Source organism: Ursus americanus, chromosome 18 (assembly GCF_024610735.1).
Source record: "Ursus americanus isolate L20-20 chromosome 18, mUrsAme1.1.p, whole genome shotgun sequence".
NCBI classification, from domain to species: Eukaryota; Metazoa; Chordata; class Mammalia; order Carnivora; family Ursidae; genus Ursus; species Ursus americanus.
In genome coordinates, this window is record NC_142144.1 from 34,924,354 (window position 1) to 34,941,584 (window position 17,231).

Consider the following 17,231-nt stretch of genomic DNA (forward strand, 5'->3'; position numbering starts at 1 on the left):
ACTGGAAGGAGCCTCAAGGAGCCACGGTCAGGACGCCTGTGCTGACCCGCAGACCTGCTTTGCATTGACCTCCGGGCGATGCATTTAAGAGCAGACACATTAGCCTCACAAAGCAAACCCTGGGCTCTGAGCCAGCCGCTTCCGCTCCTGAGAGCAGTTTTCCTGTCCATACAATGAGAGTGGGCCAGGATGGGAGATACGGACTCCCTTGCTCAGATATTCTGCAATTCTGTTTGTCTCTCTTCCCCCAGTTCCCTCCCTGTTGCACTCTTTTCAAATTTTGCATTTTCTTGAGATCCCTATGAAAGTTGGCAGGACCTCTAACTCCTGGAAAGCAACTCTGCCTACCATTTGTGCATTCACCCATTCGTTAATTTTTAAATTTATTCACCGAGAAGTGTTTATGCATTTAATTTTCATCCATCCACTCATTCACTCATTCTGTACACATGCACAAGCCACACTGGCTGGGGACTGACCTATGAGTATGCATCCTGACCCCGAGTCACTTTCTCCAACTTTTTCACACCAATTAAGATTTCCAAATAGACTGTCATAATTGGGTCTTTGGGACATCATCTTTGGGACCCAAAGTTTCTAAGCTGGGCGCATTTCCCCTTTTCCCTCTAAATTGCCTTGGGGATTGCACAGTCCCTTGGCACATAGGGAGCTTTGAAAGGTGCCTACTCCATTTGGCCTGCCTGCTCCCTGGGAGGCTGTCGGTCACGATGGAGGTGGGAGCTGCCCAGGTCAGGGAGACCCTGGCCACCCACAGTAAGCTACTGAGGACCCTGTGCAGCATTGAGCACATCAGCGTTTCCTAATTCCACCAAACCTGATGTCCTTTAGAGAACCTCCACTGAATTCTGAGTACGTGGTCTAATTCCACCAATTCTAAAAGCTCCACTTAATTCTATCAAGTTGCAAACACTTCCCTGAATTCTCCACAAATCTAGGCATGTGTTCTTAGTTTGGGAAGCTGGGTCAGTGTGAAACCTCATGTCCTGCCTACCAGGGTTCCCTGTGGGCCCACTTCTTTGAACTCTGTTCTCCAAGCTGCAGCCAAAAGGCACCTCGTCTCTGAATTATGTTCCGGGAAACAGAGGACATGGGTCTGAAAGAGCCTCAAGGTAAGTAAAAAAGCAGAGTTGTGGGGAGAGCAGAAGGAGACTTGGCTGGGAGTCAGGAGCCCCAGGAATTACTGGAGCCTTGGCTTCCCCCTCCAACTCAGTGTGTGATGATGTTGGGCAAGCCTCTTCTCTCTGGGTCTCAGTTTCCGTATGTAAAAAGGGGGTGTTCTCCCTGAGCTGCAAGACCCTCCCAGCTCTGCCAGGATGTCTTCCAGATTAGGGACAGCTCATGATTGTCACACAGCTGCTCACTCCCAATCTGTCTCAGCCCCATGAAGTCGCAGCAAGACAGGAAGAAGTTGGCTGTGACCAGGCTGGGGGCTTCAACTTGGCCTTCAGAGCCTGGGGGAGGAGGGGAAGGAAGTGGCACCCCTACAGGCTGGCAGGGTAGGCAACAGGCAAGGAGTGAGTGAAAGAGGTGAGCACCACCTTGGAAATGCCAACACAGGGCCATGGCGCACAAAGGAGAGAGGTTCAAGCTGGCCTGGGAGAAATAAAAGAAGGCTCCCTGGGAGAAATGGCATCCGAACTGGTTTTTAGGTAGCCTATGTCCAGGAGTGAGGCGAAGGCAGAAAGGACACTGTGGGCTCTGCAGACAAAGCTTCCTAGCCCTGCTTTGGGAACCAGAGTTCTAAGCATCCAGCCACAACCCTTCTTGAGCTCTCTTCCTACAGGCCCCCATCCCCCAGCTGAAGGAGAGACAGCAGAGCAGGGAGACCCAGCAACTCAGCACTCAGGCTAGAAAGCAGATGAGACATGGAGCTGGTTCCGTGACCATGTCCCTGCTCCGATGTTTCTTTCTCCTCCTGGTTCAGCCCAGACAAAGTTTGCTCCCCACCCCAAGGGCTGCTCCTTCTCTACTGACACCTCCAGGGCCCCTGCGTGGTCTCCACTCATCCTAGTAGTCCCGCTTGGTCCTCTGAAGCCCTGGCCACAAGTCCGACTGTCTGCACTACCGGGGTGTGTGTGTGTGTGTGTGTGTGTGAGAGAGAGAGAGAGAGTGAGTGAGAGCGAGCTAGCACATAAGAAAGTGAGAGCACCTGCTACACATGTGCACACCTTCACGTGAACGACGGTACAGGGACACACATGAGCCTATGTGTGGCATATATTCACACAGGCACATACGTGTGTACGTGGGGGTCAAACAGTTGTTTGTGCATACGCATGTAGTTGGGGGCCATATGTGGGGACATGCTGTGGGTGTGTGTATATTGCAATAGAGAGCCAATGGCTGCCCATGTTTGCTAGTGACTTTAGGCGATAGATTCTAGTATGCGGAACCATGTAGAGCAAGCTATGGCATGACCCGACTACTGGGGCTGCACACAACGCCACCTCTCTGCCACCCACAGCCCTGGTGAAATGTCTGTTGCTACTGACACTCAGTTAAATAGAGATGCCCCTCCAGGAGCCCAGGCTTGGGTTTCCCAGCTGCATCTTGGAGGGAGCTTGCAGATCACGCTCCCCTAACCCCACAATGTCCTAGACACAGTCAAGCAGAGGCAAGACCTTCTACCTGAGGTCCCAAGGCTAGGGCAGAGCTCTCCCTGCTGCAGAAAGGGGCCCTTCATCCCTGCAGTGGGCACAGCACCCTGGACACTGTGTTTGTTCTGTGTGGGAGGGAAGTGTCCACAGGGGCCACTCAGCCTGCACCTTGCTGGATGGTGTAGGCCCCATAACACCCAGAGACTCCATATCAGGAAGGATTTCTGTGACCCTTAGCATGGCTTGACAGAAAGAGAAGGGGAAAAAAAAAAAACAAGAAGAAAAGTATGTCCATGGGAGAAACAGGCTTCTTATCACTGAAGGCCTGCAGACAGAAGCAGGATGAGGCTGGGCATGGAAATTGGAGAGGATTTCTGCCTAGGAATGGTCTGAATTTAGTGACCTGGGAACACATATGTCCTCATTCATTCCCCTAATGCTTAGCATGGTGCCGGGTGCATGGTAGGAACTCTATCTCATCTTCATTCTGGAACGGATAAACACGGGACAAGTAAAATGAACTGTCTCGTGCAAGTGAGACACTCACAGGAATCAGAGCTCCCTCCAGCCCCACGTGTGAGCAGCACGTCCCACGGGTTTACTGACATCAATGCCAAGTGCCCGAAACACTAAGGAAAAGTTGACTTACGCTCATTACCTGGTGGGAAGATTGAGGGGAGAATGTAGGAGAAAGATGTTCACCTAGTGTGATAAAAGGACCACCAACATCTGGTCCTTGACAGAGGCAAACCCTGCCATGAGCATGATGTAAGTGTCACACAGTTGGGAGGACTGGATTCTAGACTCACTTTGCCATAGACCCACGATGTGATCTCAGTTTCCTACCTGAACAGTGAGATCCAACAGGTTCACCTCTCAGGGAGTTTCCCATGCTGATGCCCTACAAGTTCATGGGGTCAAAGCAGCTCTGGCTCAGGCCCAGAGGAAATAGGAGTTTGGGGGCCAGGCCAGCCAATCCTTCAAATTCAGCTCGATAGCCCACGATGAAGGCAGATTCTGAAGGTCAGCGCACACACAGTAGCTGATGAACAGGCCCTGTGGAGGGACAGGTGGATAAGCCCACTGACAGGCTCAGGGTTCAGCAGCCCCTCCGATGAGAGGCACAATGTATGCCTCATGCATGGGGACCAGAGCTAAGCTGAAGACACAACCAGAGGTCTGCAGGCTGAGAAATAGAGGAGAAGGGCATTCCCAACAGTGGGAAGAGTGTAAAGCAGCTCAAAGGCTTCCTGAAAGCCGGGAGGACCCTCAGGAACCATCTAGTCCAGGGATCCTCAAAGGTGGTACCATGGCCAGTAGAAGCAGCATCACCCAGACAAACTGAGTCAGAAGCTCTGGGGATGGGGCCCAGCAATCTGTATTTTAACAAACTTTTCAGGTGATTCTCCTACACATTAAGATTTGAGGACCTCTGATTTTCCCCAAACTATGTTTGTAAAACACTTATCTGCTATAAGGGAGCCTGGGTGACTCTTGGTTTCAGCTCAGGTCATGATCTCAGGGTCATGATCTCAAGCCCCGTGCTGAGCTGAGCCCTGTGTCTGGCTGTGCTCAGCAGGGAGTCTGCTGGAGATTCTCTCTCCCCCTCTCCCTTTACCCCTCCCCTGCTTGTGCACATACTCTCTCTGTCAAATAAATAAATAAATCTAAAAAAAAAAAAAAGAAAGAATACTTATCTTCTGGGGATTAATGTAAAAAGAGGACCCACGGTCAAGTAAGTTTGGGAATTACATGCCCTATACTACTTTTGGAAGGTCACAAATCACATTGGCATATAAAAAGTCCTGCAGTAAAGGGCTTTATTTACTTTCAATTAATTTAGTGTTGTCTCAAATTAATTTTTCAGACTGCCTACTAACATTTCCATTAACACTCTCTCAGGGAAATGCTGGTTCAGATCGCTACCTGGCCATTTGCCGGCCACTCAGGTACCCGTGCTCATGAGCCCCCAGCTCTGCTTGTTGCTGGCGGCAACTGCCTGGGTCCTCTGTCTCGTCAAGTCAGTGACTGAGACAATCATTGCTCACTTTTCACGTGGATGAACCGCAGCCTAGAGGTGCACAGATTGCCCAAACTCAAGGACAGACTGTATGTAAGAACTGGAAAATGCCCTAGCAACATACTCCCACCCAAAAGAGGCTCTGTGGGCTCTCCAGCACCCTGCACCCTCATGCCCCCTTGAGCACAGCAATATGGAGCTGGTCAATAGGACAGAGATCTCAGAGTTCTTTCTGAAAGGATTTTCTGGCTACCCAGCCCTGGAACACCTGCTCCTCCCCCTGTGCTCAACCATGTACTTGGTGACCCTGCTGGGGAACACAGCCATCGTGGCAGTGAGCATCCTGGACGTCCGCCTGCACACGCCCATGTACTTCTTCCTGGGAAATCTCTCCATCCTGGACATCTGCTATACGTCTACCTTTGTGCCTCTGATGCTGGTCCACCTCCTGTCAGCCCAGAAGACCATCTCCTTTATTGGCTGCGCAATCCAGATGTGTCTGAGCCTAGCCACAGGCTCCACGGAGTGTCTACTTCTTGCCATCATGGCCTATGATCGCTACCTGGCCATTTGCCAGCCACTCAGGTACCCCGTGCTCATGAGCTCCCGGCTCTGCTTGTTGCTGGCGTCAACTGCCTGGGTCCTCTGTCTCGTCAAGTCAGTGACAGAGACAGTCATTGCCATGAGGCTGCCCTTCTGCGGTCACCATGTGGTCAGTCACTTCACCTGTGAGATCCTGGCCGTGCTGAAGCTGGCATGCAGTGACACGTCAGTCAGTGAAGCCTTCCTGCTGGTGGGGGCCATCCTGCTGCTGCCTATACCCCTGGCATTCATCTGCCTGTCCTACACACTTATCCTGGCCACCATCCTGAGAGTGCCCTCAGCTGCTGGGCACCGCAAAGCCTTCTCCACCTGCTCGGCACACCTGGCTGTGGTGATGCTTTTCTATGGCACCATCATATTCATGTACATGAAACCCAAGAGCAAAGAGACCCGCATCTCTGATGAGGCCTTCACAGTCCTCTATGCCGTGGTCACACCCATGCTGAACCCCGTCATCTACAGCCTGAGGAACAAGGAGGTGAAGGAGGCTGCCAGGAAAGTGTGGGGTAGGAGTTGCACGTCCAGGTGAGGGAGGCCTGGGATCTTCAGGTTAGTAGGTGAGGCCTTCGTAGGCCTACAGTGCGGACAGGTGGGGCACAGGGCTGAGTCTGGAATATTCATCCCAGAAAGGCAGCACCAAGTCCCACTGATGCCACCACAGAATTGCTCACAAAGCACCCCTCAGCCCCTTCCCTGGCATCGCCCTGGCCAGCTCTCTGCATCGCTTCCTGCACCTTTACACCAGCTCCTGGTTGACCTCAAGACTGCGCTCCAGTGGTCCTTCCACTCTATCCTCCCTGGGGCCTCCAGAGGGACCTCTGTGAAAAGCAAATGTGATCACATCCTCTCTTGACTGAAACCCCCAAATGGCTCCCCCTCTCAGGACAAAGTGTAAGCTGGCCCTGCTGGTCCTGACTAACCCCTAGCCTTCTGCCCCACATTCTCCCTCCTGACAGCCACACATACCAGCCAGGTGTGAGCCCCAATGTTGCCCAGCCCTGCCTGGCTCTGTGCTCTTCTTGATTCTTCCCACAAGGCAGCCATACCCAGCATCAACTCCAGGATGGCCAGACCCTCAAGGCCCAGCTCGAATGCCACCTCCCCCAAGAAACCTCCTCACTGAGCTCCTCCTGCTTTATTTTCAGTGTTACTGTAAGAGCAGGGACAGTCAGAATCTACTCTGTCCCAAGGTCCAGCACTGCCCAACCCTAAGCCGCCCATAGGTTTTGTAAATAAATACGTGAACACAACAGTGTAGGGGTGATAGTGGCAGAGCCTGGGGTCCTTCCTGAACCTAAGCAGAGAGGAGACAAAGTTCAAAGATGAACCTAGTGCCCTGGGACACCCAGTAGAGGCAGTGATGAGGCCCAGAGTCCATGATCTCCAGCGCAGTCCAGCCACCAGGGTACTGATCACCCTGAGCAGCCCAGGGCCTGTGTTCCCAACATCTGAGTTGCAACACCTGAGCAGCAACAGCAGCCGTTGCCATGCCTCCCAGCCCAGCATCCAGGCCTCACCTGGCTTCGCGGAGACTGGCTCTACCCTTCCTCACCTGATCACAGGGATCCTGCCAGAGCTGCCCCTTCCTGGTGCTCAGCCTCTTGCCAGCTTCCCTTTCTGACAACTCAATGAGCACAGAGTAGAAACGGATGCAGATTCACAGAGATCTCCATTCCCTGCCTGCCCCCACCCTCAGCCTCAGTGGCACCATCTGTATGTTGGGGAGCTGGCCTTGGCCTCCAAGAAGCAGTCCAGCTCTTCTGCCCCCTGCCACAGAGAAGCACAGTCCTTGCTAGAGCCTTCGGTTCTCCTCCAGTCCCTCTTTCTGCTTCCCGTGTTGGTCAGAACAGAGGCACATAGGAGAGAAGCCCTGCCTGTTCCCTGAAGCTCAACGCTCTCTCACCAACGCAGAGTGAAGGTTGCCCGCCAAGATGTCCAGCATTGAGCCAGGGTCGTGATGCCATGACAGGTGTTTGAATGTTATCATGTGGCTTTGGGATTTACAGTCACATTTACTTTTGGATAGATCACTGATTAAATGCCATTTCCACCCATGAAATTGGTGAATTTTTCAAATGTCTATTGGTAATGAAGGTGCAGTGAAGAAGTAATGTCATATGTTGCTGGTGGGGATGGGAATAAGTTAATATAAACTTCCTGAAAAATCAGTTGGAAGTATGAATCCAAAGACTTAAAAAATTGCTTGGGGCGCCTGGGTGGCACAGCGGTTAAGCGCCTGCCTTCGGCTCAGGGCGTGATCCTGGCGTTATGGGATCGAGCCCCACATCAGGCTCTTCCGCTATGAGCCTGCTTCTTCCTCTCCCACTCCCCCTGCTTGTGTTCCCTCTCTCGCTGGCTGTTTCTGTCTCTGTCAAATAAATAAATAAAATCTTTAAAAAAAAAAATTGCTTGACTCTATGACCTAACCCATCTACTTCTAAGAATTAGTCCAATATGATCATTAGAAGCACAAAGATTTATGAATAAGGAAATGTATATGGACATTAATCATAACATTATTTATAATAACAAAAAGTTGTAAGAATCTTAACATCCAATCACAGAAGAATGTCCAAATAAATACTCGTGGTATCCAATGATAGAATGTGATGCAGTCTTCAAAAATTCTTATTTTTGGAAGAATATTTGATAATGAGATATGCCCACAAAGTAATTAATAGAAAAAAGCAGAATTCATAACTTTGCATTCACTATGATCCCAATGTTATTTTTTAAAGCATTTTTGTTATGGATTTATGAATTAGTATATATGCAAAAAATCCTGGGAAACTATGACAAAATATTAAGAGTTGTTTCCACTGGGCGGCGGGGTTATAGGATTGATCAGTTAGAGCCGATTGTTTTCTTATTTAACTAATTTCAATATTTCTAATATTAATATAACACGAACATGACTTTGAACTTAAAAATAAGTTCAAAGTCAAAATCTAATTTTGAACTTAAAAATAAGGTGATGCATTTTTAAGAAATGCAAGATCACCTGGCTCCAGAATCGAGCACTGATGAGAAGGCCTCCAGCCTGAGGGGCAGGAAGTAAGGAAGCTGTTGGTGTAACCCAGGCTCTCATGGTGGGGACGGGAATAAGTCCGGGCAGCCCGACCCAGTGGGCAACCAAGCAGAGAGAGGGCAGCTGAAGAATACTTGAGACATACAGATGACTGCAGAGCTGGAAGACAGAGAGAGAGAGGCCTGTGGGTTGCAGCCTGGGTTTCTGGCTTATTTGGGTGGACAGCAGTGCTGCCTGCTGAGACAGAGATGGAGAAGATGAGAGGCGTAGGGACATGGTGTTGAGTTCCAGGTGTCCACGTGTGGGAAGAGGGCACTGTTCCATGAGCATGGAGAAAACAAGTGGTAACAGTCTCGGAATGTTTGACTTTGACCTGGGAACTTGATAAAAATTCCAAAGGACAAATCATAGTGTAAGGGGAAAATCTGTAGCTGCTGCTGCTTTATAAGGCTGTGTTGTAGTCTCTACAACAACTGTGTCGGTTGTTATTCTTTGTTATGAAGGGAAGGGAGAGGAAACCTGTAGAGACCCACGCACCTGACTGAACCCCTGACTTAATGTCCCTCACAAGTGCTCAGGGCCTCATACTCTATATAGCAATGAGCTTTCCAGAACTTTCATGAGTCCCAATCCTTACAACATTCTGGAATGGAGACACCCCTTTTCACAGACCAAGATACCCATGCCTAGGACAGGGGGCCACAGACTTCAATCCTCGATCCAAGGGGCAGGGCAACAGTGAGACCCGATCAGATTCTGTCCAGTGTCTCTCCTGCGCCCACTCACTGCAGCCAGTCCCCCCGCCCCGGGGAAGCACAAGAATCCGGGGGTCTCTGAGCCCCACAGCTGCCAAACCAGCAAACTTGTATAGTTCCAGAGTTTGAACTTTAAATTGGGCAGGGACTGCAAGGTTCCCCAGGGCAAAGAGCAGAGAGCTATGTGGCAGGGGACCAGGAGGCGGGTCCTCGAGGCTTTGGCCCTGGCCCATCCCAGCACAGTGTGTCTGCTGGTAATGAGCTCAGCACTTGCCAGCTCTGCTCTCCCAAGCCCTGGGTCAGGACACCTGACAGCCTGCTCCAGCTACCTGCATGTGCTCATGCCACTGGGCAATAAGTACAACGAGGTAAGGACAGTGCATCTAGCATGTGGACTAGTCTCATGAAATCTTTTTAAACATATGAAAACCAGAACATTTGCTTGTGAAAGAGGACATAATGATACTAGTAATATTGGCTACCACTTACTGATTACTTACCATGTGCCAGGATCTGTGCTAAGAGCTCTCTCGGCATGCCTCATCTCACTGGATCCTCAAAGTAACCCCACAAGGAAACACTCTGCTTATCTCCACTTTACAGGTAAGGGAGGTGAAGCTGAGAAAACTGCTAGCAAGTGGCAGGTCTGGGACTTGAGCCCTGGTGGGTCTGACTCCAAAGCCTGCACTCACCTGCTCTGCCATCCAGCAAGGAAGTGGTCAAGCAGGAATCCCAGATCCAGGCATGTCAGGGAAATTGCAACAGAAGCTTCGGTCCTTTTACGCCCATCCCCTTTCTTTTAAAATAATTTGTGAAGCCTAAAATAAAATATTAAATGGTTCAAACGAGATTCACCATCCAATGAAACTGATGTAATATTTACCTTGCAAAGTAACCCTGGGCTGTCAGACCTCAGGGCTGGAAGTTGCTAGATAGAGTGAGGAAATGTGTCAGAGGTGACAGGGTACTAGAGGTCACCTAATTGAGCGGTTCCATTCACAGGAGAGATCTGACCAAGGCCGTACAGCAGAATGGGAACAAAGGTGACAATCAAACCTGGATTCCTCACTCCCGTGCCAGGGCTCCCAGTCCTGGTTCATGGCGTCACCCTGCCTCTCAGGAGACCTAAAACTGGGGTGTGGGACTCGACAATTATTCTCGGCGACATTCAGTTTGCTCTCTGCGAACCTGATTTTCCAGCACATGACAGAGCGGGAGACATTGGCAGATAGATGCCAGAGTGGTTTTCAGAGAGCGTACTGTGAAACAACATCATATCCAAATATTCAGCAGATTTCAGGTTTTCCTCCTCCTGGCATGTGGTAGGGTTACCCAGGGCCAGTGGAGTGTGAGTGCATGTGACCCATGCCACTTCTGGGGTGGAGTGTGTGACTGCGGGGGTGAATGCCCAGTGTGTTCTTCCCCAGCTGTAACAACTGGCAAAGTCCAGATGGTGGAGCCTCCCTCAGCCAGGGTCTCTGAGGACGACAACATGGAACAGAGTCCCCTGAAAAGCTACAAAGGACATGGAACATGAGAAAGAAAGAAACCTTTGTCATGGTAAGCCTCTAAGATTACGCATGTTACTGCAGCAAAACTAGCTCATCGTCACTGATGCACCCAGGGAACAGCAGCTGCTCCCTGACGTCCCCTTCTGTGCCCATGGTGCAGAGTTAAAGCTGTCGGTTACCTGGAAGCATGGTATTTTCTAGACACAGACTTACTTCTTTGGGGCCATGAGCCTGTGGCTCCATGAGCTGGCTCCAATTTCCATGAATATATTATGATCAGACTCTTAAATTATGAGGAGCCCCACTCCTCTCTGTCGTAGCTTTTCAGAAAGAGCAGCTGCTGGCAGGGAGAAGCCCAGCACCCCAGCGCTGTTGTTCTCCACAATCACAACAGCTGCTTCCTCGGTTGCTGTGTGTGTGCTGGCGGGGGAGGTGCTCTCAAGGCGAGATATCTGGGACGGGGGCTTTGGGGCGGCGGAATAGCACCGGATCTCAGTGGCAATCCCCTGCACCTCCTGGGTGCGGGCACTGGGGGGCAGCAGCGACGGATCGGACACAAGCCTTCGAGTACAGTCGCTCAGTGTACCACACACCACCATGCAAGGCAGAACGCGATCACCCAGTGCTTACAGCTGCGAGCAGCGTGCTGTTGCCATGGTCAGTTCTACCAAGGCATCTGAGCAGGCTGTGCAATGGAGGGGGGTCAGAGCTGAGACTCGAAGGATGCGTGGAAGAGAAAGGCCGCTCCAGGCTGAGGAAAGAGTATGAGAAGAGGGACGAGACAGGAGTGTGCGGGTTTGTCCACTAATGGGGAGTGGTCTGGTGAGGCTGGAGCTGGTGTGTGTGAAGGGATGGAAGGGAGACAAGGCAAGTGGGCAGGCCAGAACCTGTTCTCAAAAACTCTTAAATGCCTCTGCCATTCCCACTTGGTCTTTTTGTTAGAGAGGAGGACAAGGAAGAGAAATATGAAGACAGGTGGTTTCCCACCTTTCACCTGCTTGAGACCCCTCACACACACACAACCCTATGTCAGGTGTCAGAATTCGAGGTTAAGATAGGTCATTTTGTAACAACACACATAATAAAGACCAAACCCTTATACTTGCTTCTAAAATGCTGTGGGCATTATCCAGACACATGAAGTCATAACCTAAAAAAGCTACTTCCTTTTAACTTCTTTACAGATTTCACGTTTTACTTTGTCTTTACATCCCAGGTTCTCAAAGAGAACCTTGGGTTTCTAAAGCCCAGAGAGAGGAAGGGATGTGTCCAAGGTCACCTAGCATGGCGGAGTGAGTATAAACTCTGTTAGGGCGGAAGCCACATCTGTTTCTGCTGTATTCCCACCTCCTAGCACAGGGCCTGGCACACAGTAAGTGCCCCACAACTATTTGTTTAACGAATGAATGAACGAGCCACCCTCACACTCGGGCAATTCTCTATCTTGTTGCCAAACCTCAGCAAGAGAAACCTTACCCTTAGTTGTTCCTATGGATAAGATTTAAGGTCAGGTGCTGACCCAGATTAACCCGCTGCCCCTGTACTCTCTAGAAACCCCCTTAACAATCACCCTGATTCAGGCCAGAGGAAAGGGAAAGTGGCGCAGGCTCCGGGCATGGAGGGGGTCATGACAGATGCTGGAGCTCTTGTCGGGAGGTGGCAAGCACAGATCCAGCAGCAGCCCTGTGGCCGAAGCTACAGTCTTTGACCAGGATCCTCAGACAACAGGTAGTGCTGGGCCGTGGGTACGTCTCATCTGAGCTGCACAGCACTTCCACTCTTCAAAGCGACACTGAGTCTCAGAGAAGCCACGTGACTTAGTCAACCTCACACAGCTAATCAGTGCTGACGCTGGCGTGCAAAGCTGGGGTTTTTTTGAATGGTGCATTGAATGTCTGTTGAGTGACTGCTCTTGGCAGCACTGACTGTGGGAGGTGTGGGGAAGGAAGGAGACAGTGTCCTGCTCTCAAGTGTAGTAGAGGAGACAGGTGCACAGCACATGGTAGAAGAACACAGAGGGACAGCCAAGGGCTAAGGGAGCACAAGAAGGGAGCAGGTAACCCCTCAAAGAGCAGGAGCAAGAGGAGAGACAGAGAGTTGGAAGTGTGCTCTGAGGGATAAGCAGGAAGCCCCCACGGGGGAACGGAGTGAGGACATGCCTCTGAAAGGGAACTTCTTGGGGCACCTGTGTGGCTCAGCCAGTTAAGCTGCTGACTCTAGATTTCTGCTCAGGTCATGATCTCAGGGTCTTGGGATCAAGCCTCGAGTTGGGCTCCACACTCAGCAGAGAGTCTGCTTCAGGATTCCCTTTCTCCCTCTGCCCCTCCCCCGCTTGCTTGCTCTTTCTCTCTCTAAAATAAACAAATCTTTATAACAAAATAAAAGGGAACTTCTTGGGCAAGAAGTAGCATTGGGAAAAGATAAGGTTTATTCAGCAGAGGGTGAGGCCACCAGTCCCTAACAAATGCTAGATGCATTGAGGAGGAGGAACGAGGGGAAAAATCCAGCCCTGAAAGACAGACAGGGCTCCAGCGCTGTCACAGGGCATCAGCCTCTCAGGCAACCCAGGAATGAAGAGGTGACTATATCTTCTGTATGTTAAATTTCACACTCAGCTCCTGTTTCTGCTTTAGACCAGGGTCACCTGGGTCATAAGACAGCCTTCCTGCCTAACAAGACTGCCGTGCCTTGGGGACATCAGGGCTCCCTCCTGTGAATACCTGACACTGGCATTTCCCCAGGAGGCAGTGAGACCAGCTCAGAAGAGCAATGAAAGCCATCTGGGAGAAAACTGAGGCCCTCCCCCACCCCCTTCCTTTTTAGAATTAGTCACCGACTGACAATGCCCCTGCCAGATTAGAACATGGTTTTCCCTCCTTCTGCGACATCACTGCCAGTATCATTTATCCCACAAGGCAATATGGAGGCCAAGAAGGCAGTCACTCGGCTTGCATGACCAGGGATAAATCCTGTGACCAGTGGCTCTACTGGAATATATATGTTCTTGTATGTTCTTTTAAAAATCAACAGATGAGTGGCTAAGCCGGTTAAGAGTCTGACTCTTGATTTCGGCTCAGGTCATGATCTCAGGGTCCTGGGATCAAGCCCCGCATTGGGCTCCCCGCACAGCGGGGAGTCTGCTTGTCTCCCTCTCCCTCTGCCTCTCCTCCTGCTCTCTAAAATAATCTCTCTCCATGCTTTCTCTAAAATAAATACATAAATCTTAAAAAAAAATCAACAGATGAGGGAAGGGGACAAAAAAATCAATGGATGACATGTCATTCCTTAAAGCAAGATGAGTGCACATCAGGCTTACACATCCTGGGGCGTGAGAGTGTTTGACCCTGAATGCCCAAAGGATCCACCAGGTAAGCACCATCCACCACCCACAGGCCTGCAAGAGCTCGTGCCGCCTAATTCAGGGAGGAAGGGACGACAGCCTTATGATAGGTGTGGTATGTTTTGGTCCACTTATTTTTCTTACTGCTATACCCCCGGCACCTAAACAAGACCTAGCACAGAATAAGTATTCAAAGCACACTCAACAAATGAATAAATCTAAAATACTGGGAGCATAATTCAGCCATAATGGAGTCATAACCTCGAAAAGATGCTTCCTTTAAGAGCCAAAAACTCTTTAGATTACGAAGGAGTGTGCCAAACATGAATCCTCCTCTCTTGTCTCCCCTGCCACCATGGGGAGAACAATGAAGAGCCTAGGGGGCTAGAATGTGCCTCCTTGCCCTAAGTTACATCAGAGCTGCTGAGCTGAGAGGGCCAGCTTGCAGGCCTGAAGTCCAACCCTCTCATTATACAGATGATGAAACTAAATCGCAGAGGCAGAGATGACCTGCGCCGGGTCAGGTTGCTTGCTTCCAGGCCAGCAAGAGCTTCTTCTGACACCTGTGTTGTCCAGACAGGAAGGGGGGAGAATGAGATGGCAAACCAGACGGCTGTGACAGAATACATCTTGCTGGGGCTCTGCGAGTACCATCACCTCGAGACGGTCCTGTTTGTGCTCTGCCTGGGCATCTATTCCATGAATGTGCTGGGGAACTCCCTCCTCATTGGGCTAAGCATGCTGGACCCCCGCCTGCACAGCCCCATGTACTTCTTTCTCAGCAACCTCGCCCTCATGGACATCTGTGGCACATCCTCCTTTGTGCCTCTCATGCTGGTCAACTTCCTGGAAGCCCAGAGGACCATCTCCTTCCCTGGCTGTGCCCTGCAGATGTACCTGACCCTGGCGCTGGGTTCCACGGAGTGTCTGCTCCTGGCCGTGATGGCATATGACCGTTATGTGGCTATCTGCCAGCCACTTAGGTACCCAGAGATCATGAACAGGCAGATGTGTGTGCGGATGACAGTGCTGAGCTGGGGGGCAGGCTTTGCCAACTCACTGCTGCATTCCCTTCTCACCTGGAGCCTCCCCTTCTGCGGCCACAAAATCATCAACCACTTCTTCTGTGAGATCTTGGCAGTGCTGAAACTGGCCTGTGGGGACATTTCTCTCAATGCACTGCTACTAATGGTGGCCACAGTGGTCTTGACGCTGGCCCCACTCCTCCTCATCTGCCTGTCCTATATTTTCATCCTTGCTACCATCCTTAGGGTGCCCTCTGCTGCAGGCCGGCGCAAAGCCTTCTCCACCTGCTCTGCCCACATCACAGTGGTGGTGGTTTTCTATGGGACCATCTCCTTCATGTACTTCAAGCCGAAGGCCAAGGACCCTGCCCTGGATAAGATTATTGCATTGTTCTATGGGGTTGTGACACCCTCCCTGAACCCCATCATCTACAGCCTGAGGAACGCAGAGGTAAGAGCTGCTGCCATAGCCCTGCTGTGGGGAGACCTGCTCTCCAGGAAAATGTCCCACACTCCCTGTTGCTCTTCAACTCTACCATGCATGGCAGGCTAGGTGCATCGTGGTAATGACTTCCAATTGCAGTGCCTGAAAGCCACAAGGGTTGATTTCTCACTCGCACTGCAGGTCCATTAGCAGTTGACTGGGTGGGTGGGGTCTGCTCTGAATCATGGTCTTCATCCCTCTGGGCCTCAGGATGATAAGCAGCTACCATCTGGAACATTGCTGGTCACCATGACGAAGCCTGCACTGGCTCTTCGAGCTTCACTTCCGCCTCCACTTCACCCACCAATGCAAGTACGTGCCATAGCTAACCTCAAGGGGCAGGCGAAGCACAATCACCCTGTGTCTGGAAGGAGCAGGAAGACTGAGAAATGTGTGAATAGCCTATTGGCTGTGACACTATCCTACAGTCAACCCAAGAGCCACTAGAGATTTGTCTTCCTTTTCTCTGACCATCACCGCCCCACACATCCAGTCAGTCATGAAGTCCTAGAGAATCCACCACCTAAGAGCTCCTAAATGGGTCCCCTCCTTCCTGCTGACGCTGCCTCCCCAAGAAGCCCTCACTGACTCTCAAATACTGCAACAGCTGTGTCACCGCACTTTGATCCTGCAAAGTCCCTTCAAAATCCACCCTCTACACTAGCTGTCAAAACGCCAAAAAACAAAACACCAATCAGATCATGCCACTCTCCTGCTTAAATCCCTCCAATGGCTCATTGCGCAAGGGATAAAAACCAGACCCCACCTCTCCATCCAACTTCATTCCGGCTGCTTGCCTCAGCCCTGCTCCACCCACACACACTCTCTAGGCCCAGGCCTCCCGAACTATTCCCAGTTCCCCAGCAACTATCAGTCTTTCCTGCCTCTGTCTCCCCCTTGCTCTTCCCTCTCGTGTCCAGACGCTTCTTGACCTTTAGCTACCATGCACTGGACACTTACCACAGACCACGCCAAGCTCTATATTGTGTCCTAAGTGCATTACTGACTGGGGACCACTTGGAATGAGAAAAATCTCAGTGGAGGAATACAATATAGACACTGGTGACCAGAGAGAACCCTCTCCCAACATCTTGGCATTATGGAAACTTACTCAATCCTTACTCAAATCTGCCCCCTCTTCCAGAAAACCCCTTCTGACTCCTCCAAGTGTGGGGCGGGGGAGGGGGGGTCTGTCCCAGCTCTGAAGTACCCTCTTCAGTGCCTTCTGTACTCTGCTGACTCTGTCCTGAATCCCAGCTATTTGGGTTCCTGCATCCTATGACCTGACTCTATACATCTTAATATGAAGGACTAATATTTCTGATACTGGAACAGACACCAAATACACACCTCTTGGCTCGCCATTCACTTGACCACATCACTCTGCTCGAGGTCCAAGGAAGAGATAGAATTGCAGAAAGCAGAGAACAAAGGGATTTTTCCTGGCTTTTGAGCTTCAAAAGCCTAGGCTCTAAAGTCTTAACAGGAGAGACCGAAGGCATAGACAAAATTTGGGAGAAAACCTAAGTAAAATGGAGATTTGCCCACCTCCAGATTCATAAAAGATGCCCTAAGCTAGGAAGAAGGAAGAGGGGATGCAGTGAGAGCACTGGCATAGAAGGGTTCCAAAAGGAAGAGGCGCTGAACCCCACTCCCTAGGCCAAACCCCCGGACAGATTTGTAGGATCTGAAAGATGAAGCAACTCATGCCTTGTTGGTCAAGTAAAACCGAGAGCAGACCGCCAGAGTAGAAATGGGCTTCAAGGTGTGTCTGGGCAGCCCAGGCCTCACAGGTCTTTGTGGGTGGCACAAAAGTCAGGGAGGGCCTCAGCACTGAAAATGGTTAT

General features: G+C 50.8%; 2 protein-coding genes across 2 annotated transcripts; both read left to right on the plus strand.

The window, feature by feature from the left end:
• Positions 1 to 4,825: 4,825 nt before the first annotated feature.
• OR13J1 (olfactory receptor family 13 subfamily J member 1) lies at positions 4,826 to 5,770 on the plus strand. The gene has a single exon (XM_045780732.2). The coding sequence runs from the start codon at positions 4,832 to 4,834 to the stop codon at positions 5,768 to 5,770; it is 939 nt and encodes a 312-aa protein (XP_045636688.2). The 5' UTR covers positions 4,826 to 4,831.
• An 8,406-nt stretch (positions 5,771 to 14,176) lies between these two features.
• Positions 14,177 to 16,701, plus strand: LOC123781301 (olfactory receptor 13C7-like). The gene has a single exon (XM_045780730.2). It carries the CDS (start codon positions 14,353 to 14,355, stop codon positions 15,451 to 15,453), a length of 1,101 nt encoding a protein of 366 aa, XP_045636686.2. The 5' UTR covers positions 14,177 to 14,352; the 3' UTR covers positions 15,454 to 16,701.
• The last annotated feature ends 530 nt before the right edge of the window (positions 16,702 to 17,231 follow it).

Excerpts from the sequence above, each read along its gene's own strand:
- OR13J1 (XM_045780732.2), top strand. The coding sequence starts at position 4,832 with ATGGAGCTGGTCAATAGGACAGAGATCTCAGAGTTCTTTCTGAAAGGA.
- LOC123781301 (XM_045780730.2), top strand. The coding sequence starts at position 14,353 with ATGATGAAACTAAATCGCAGAGGCAGAGATGACCTGCGCCGGGTCAGG.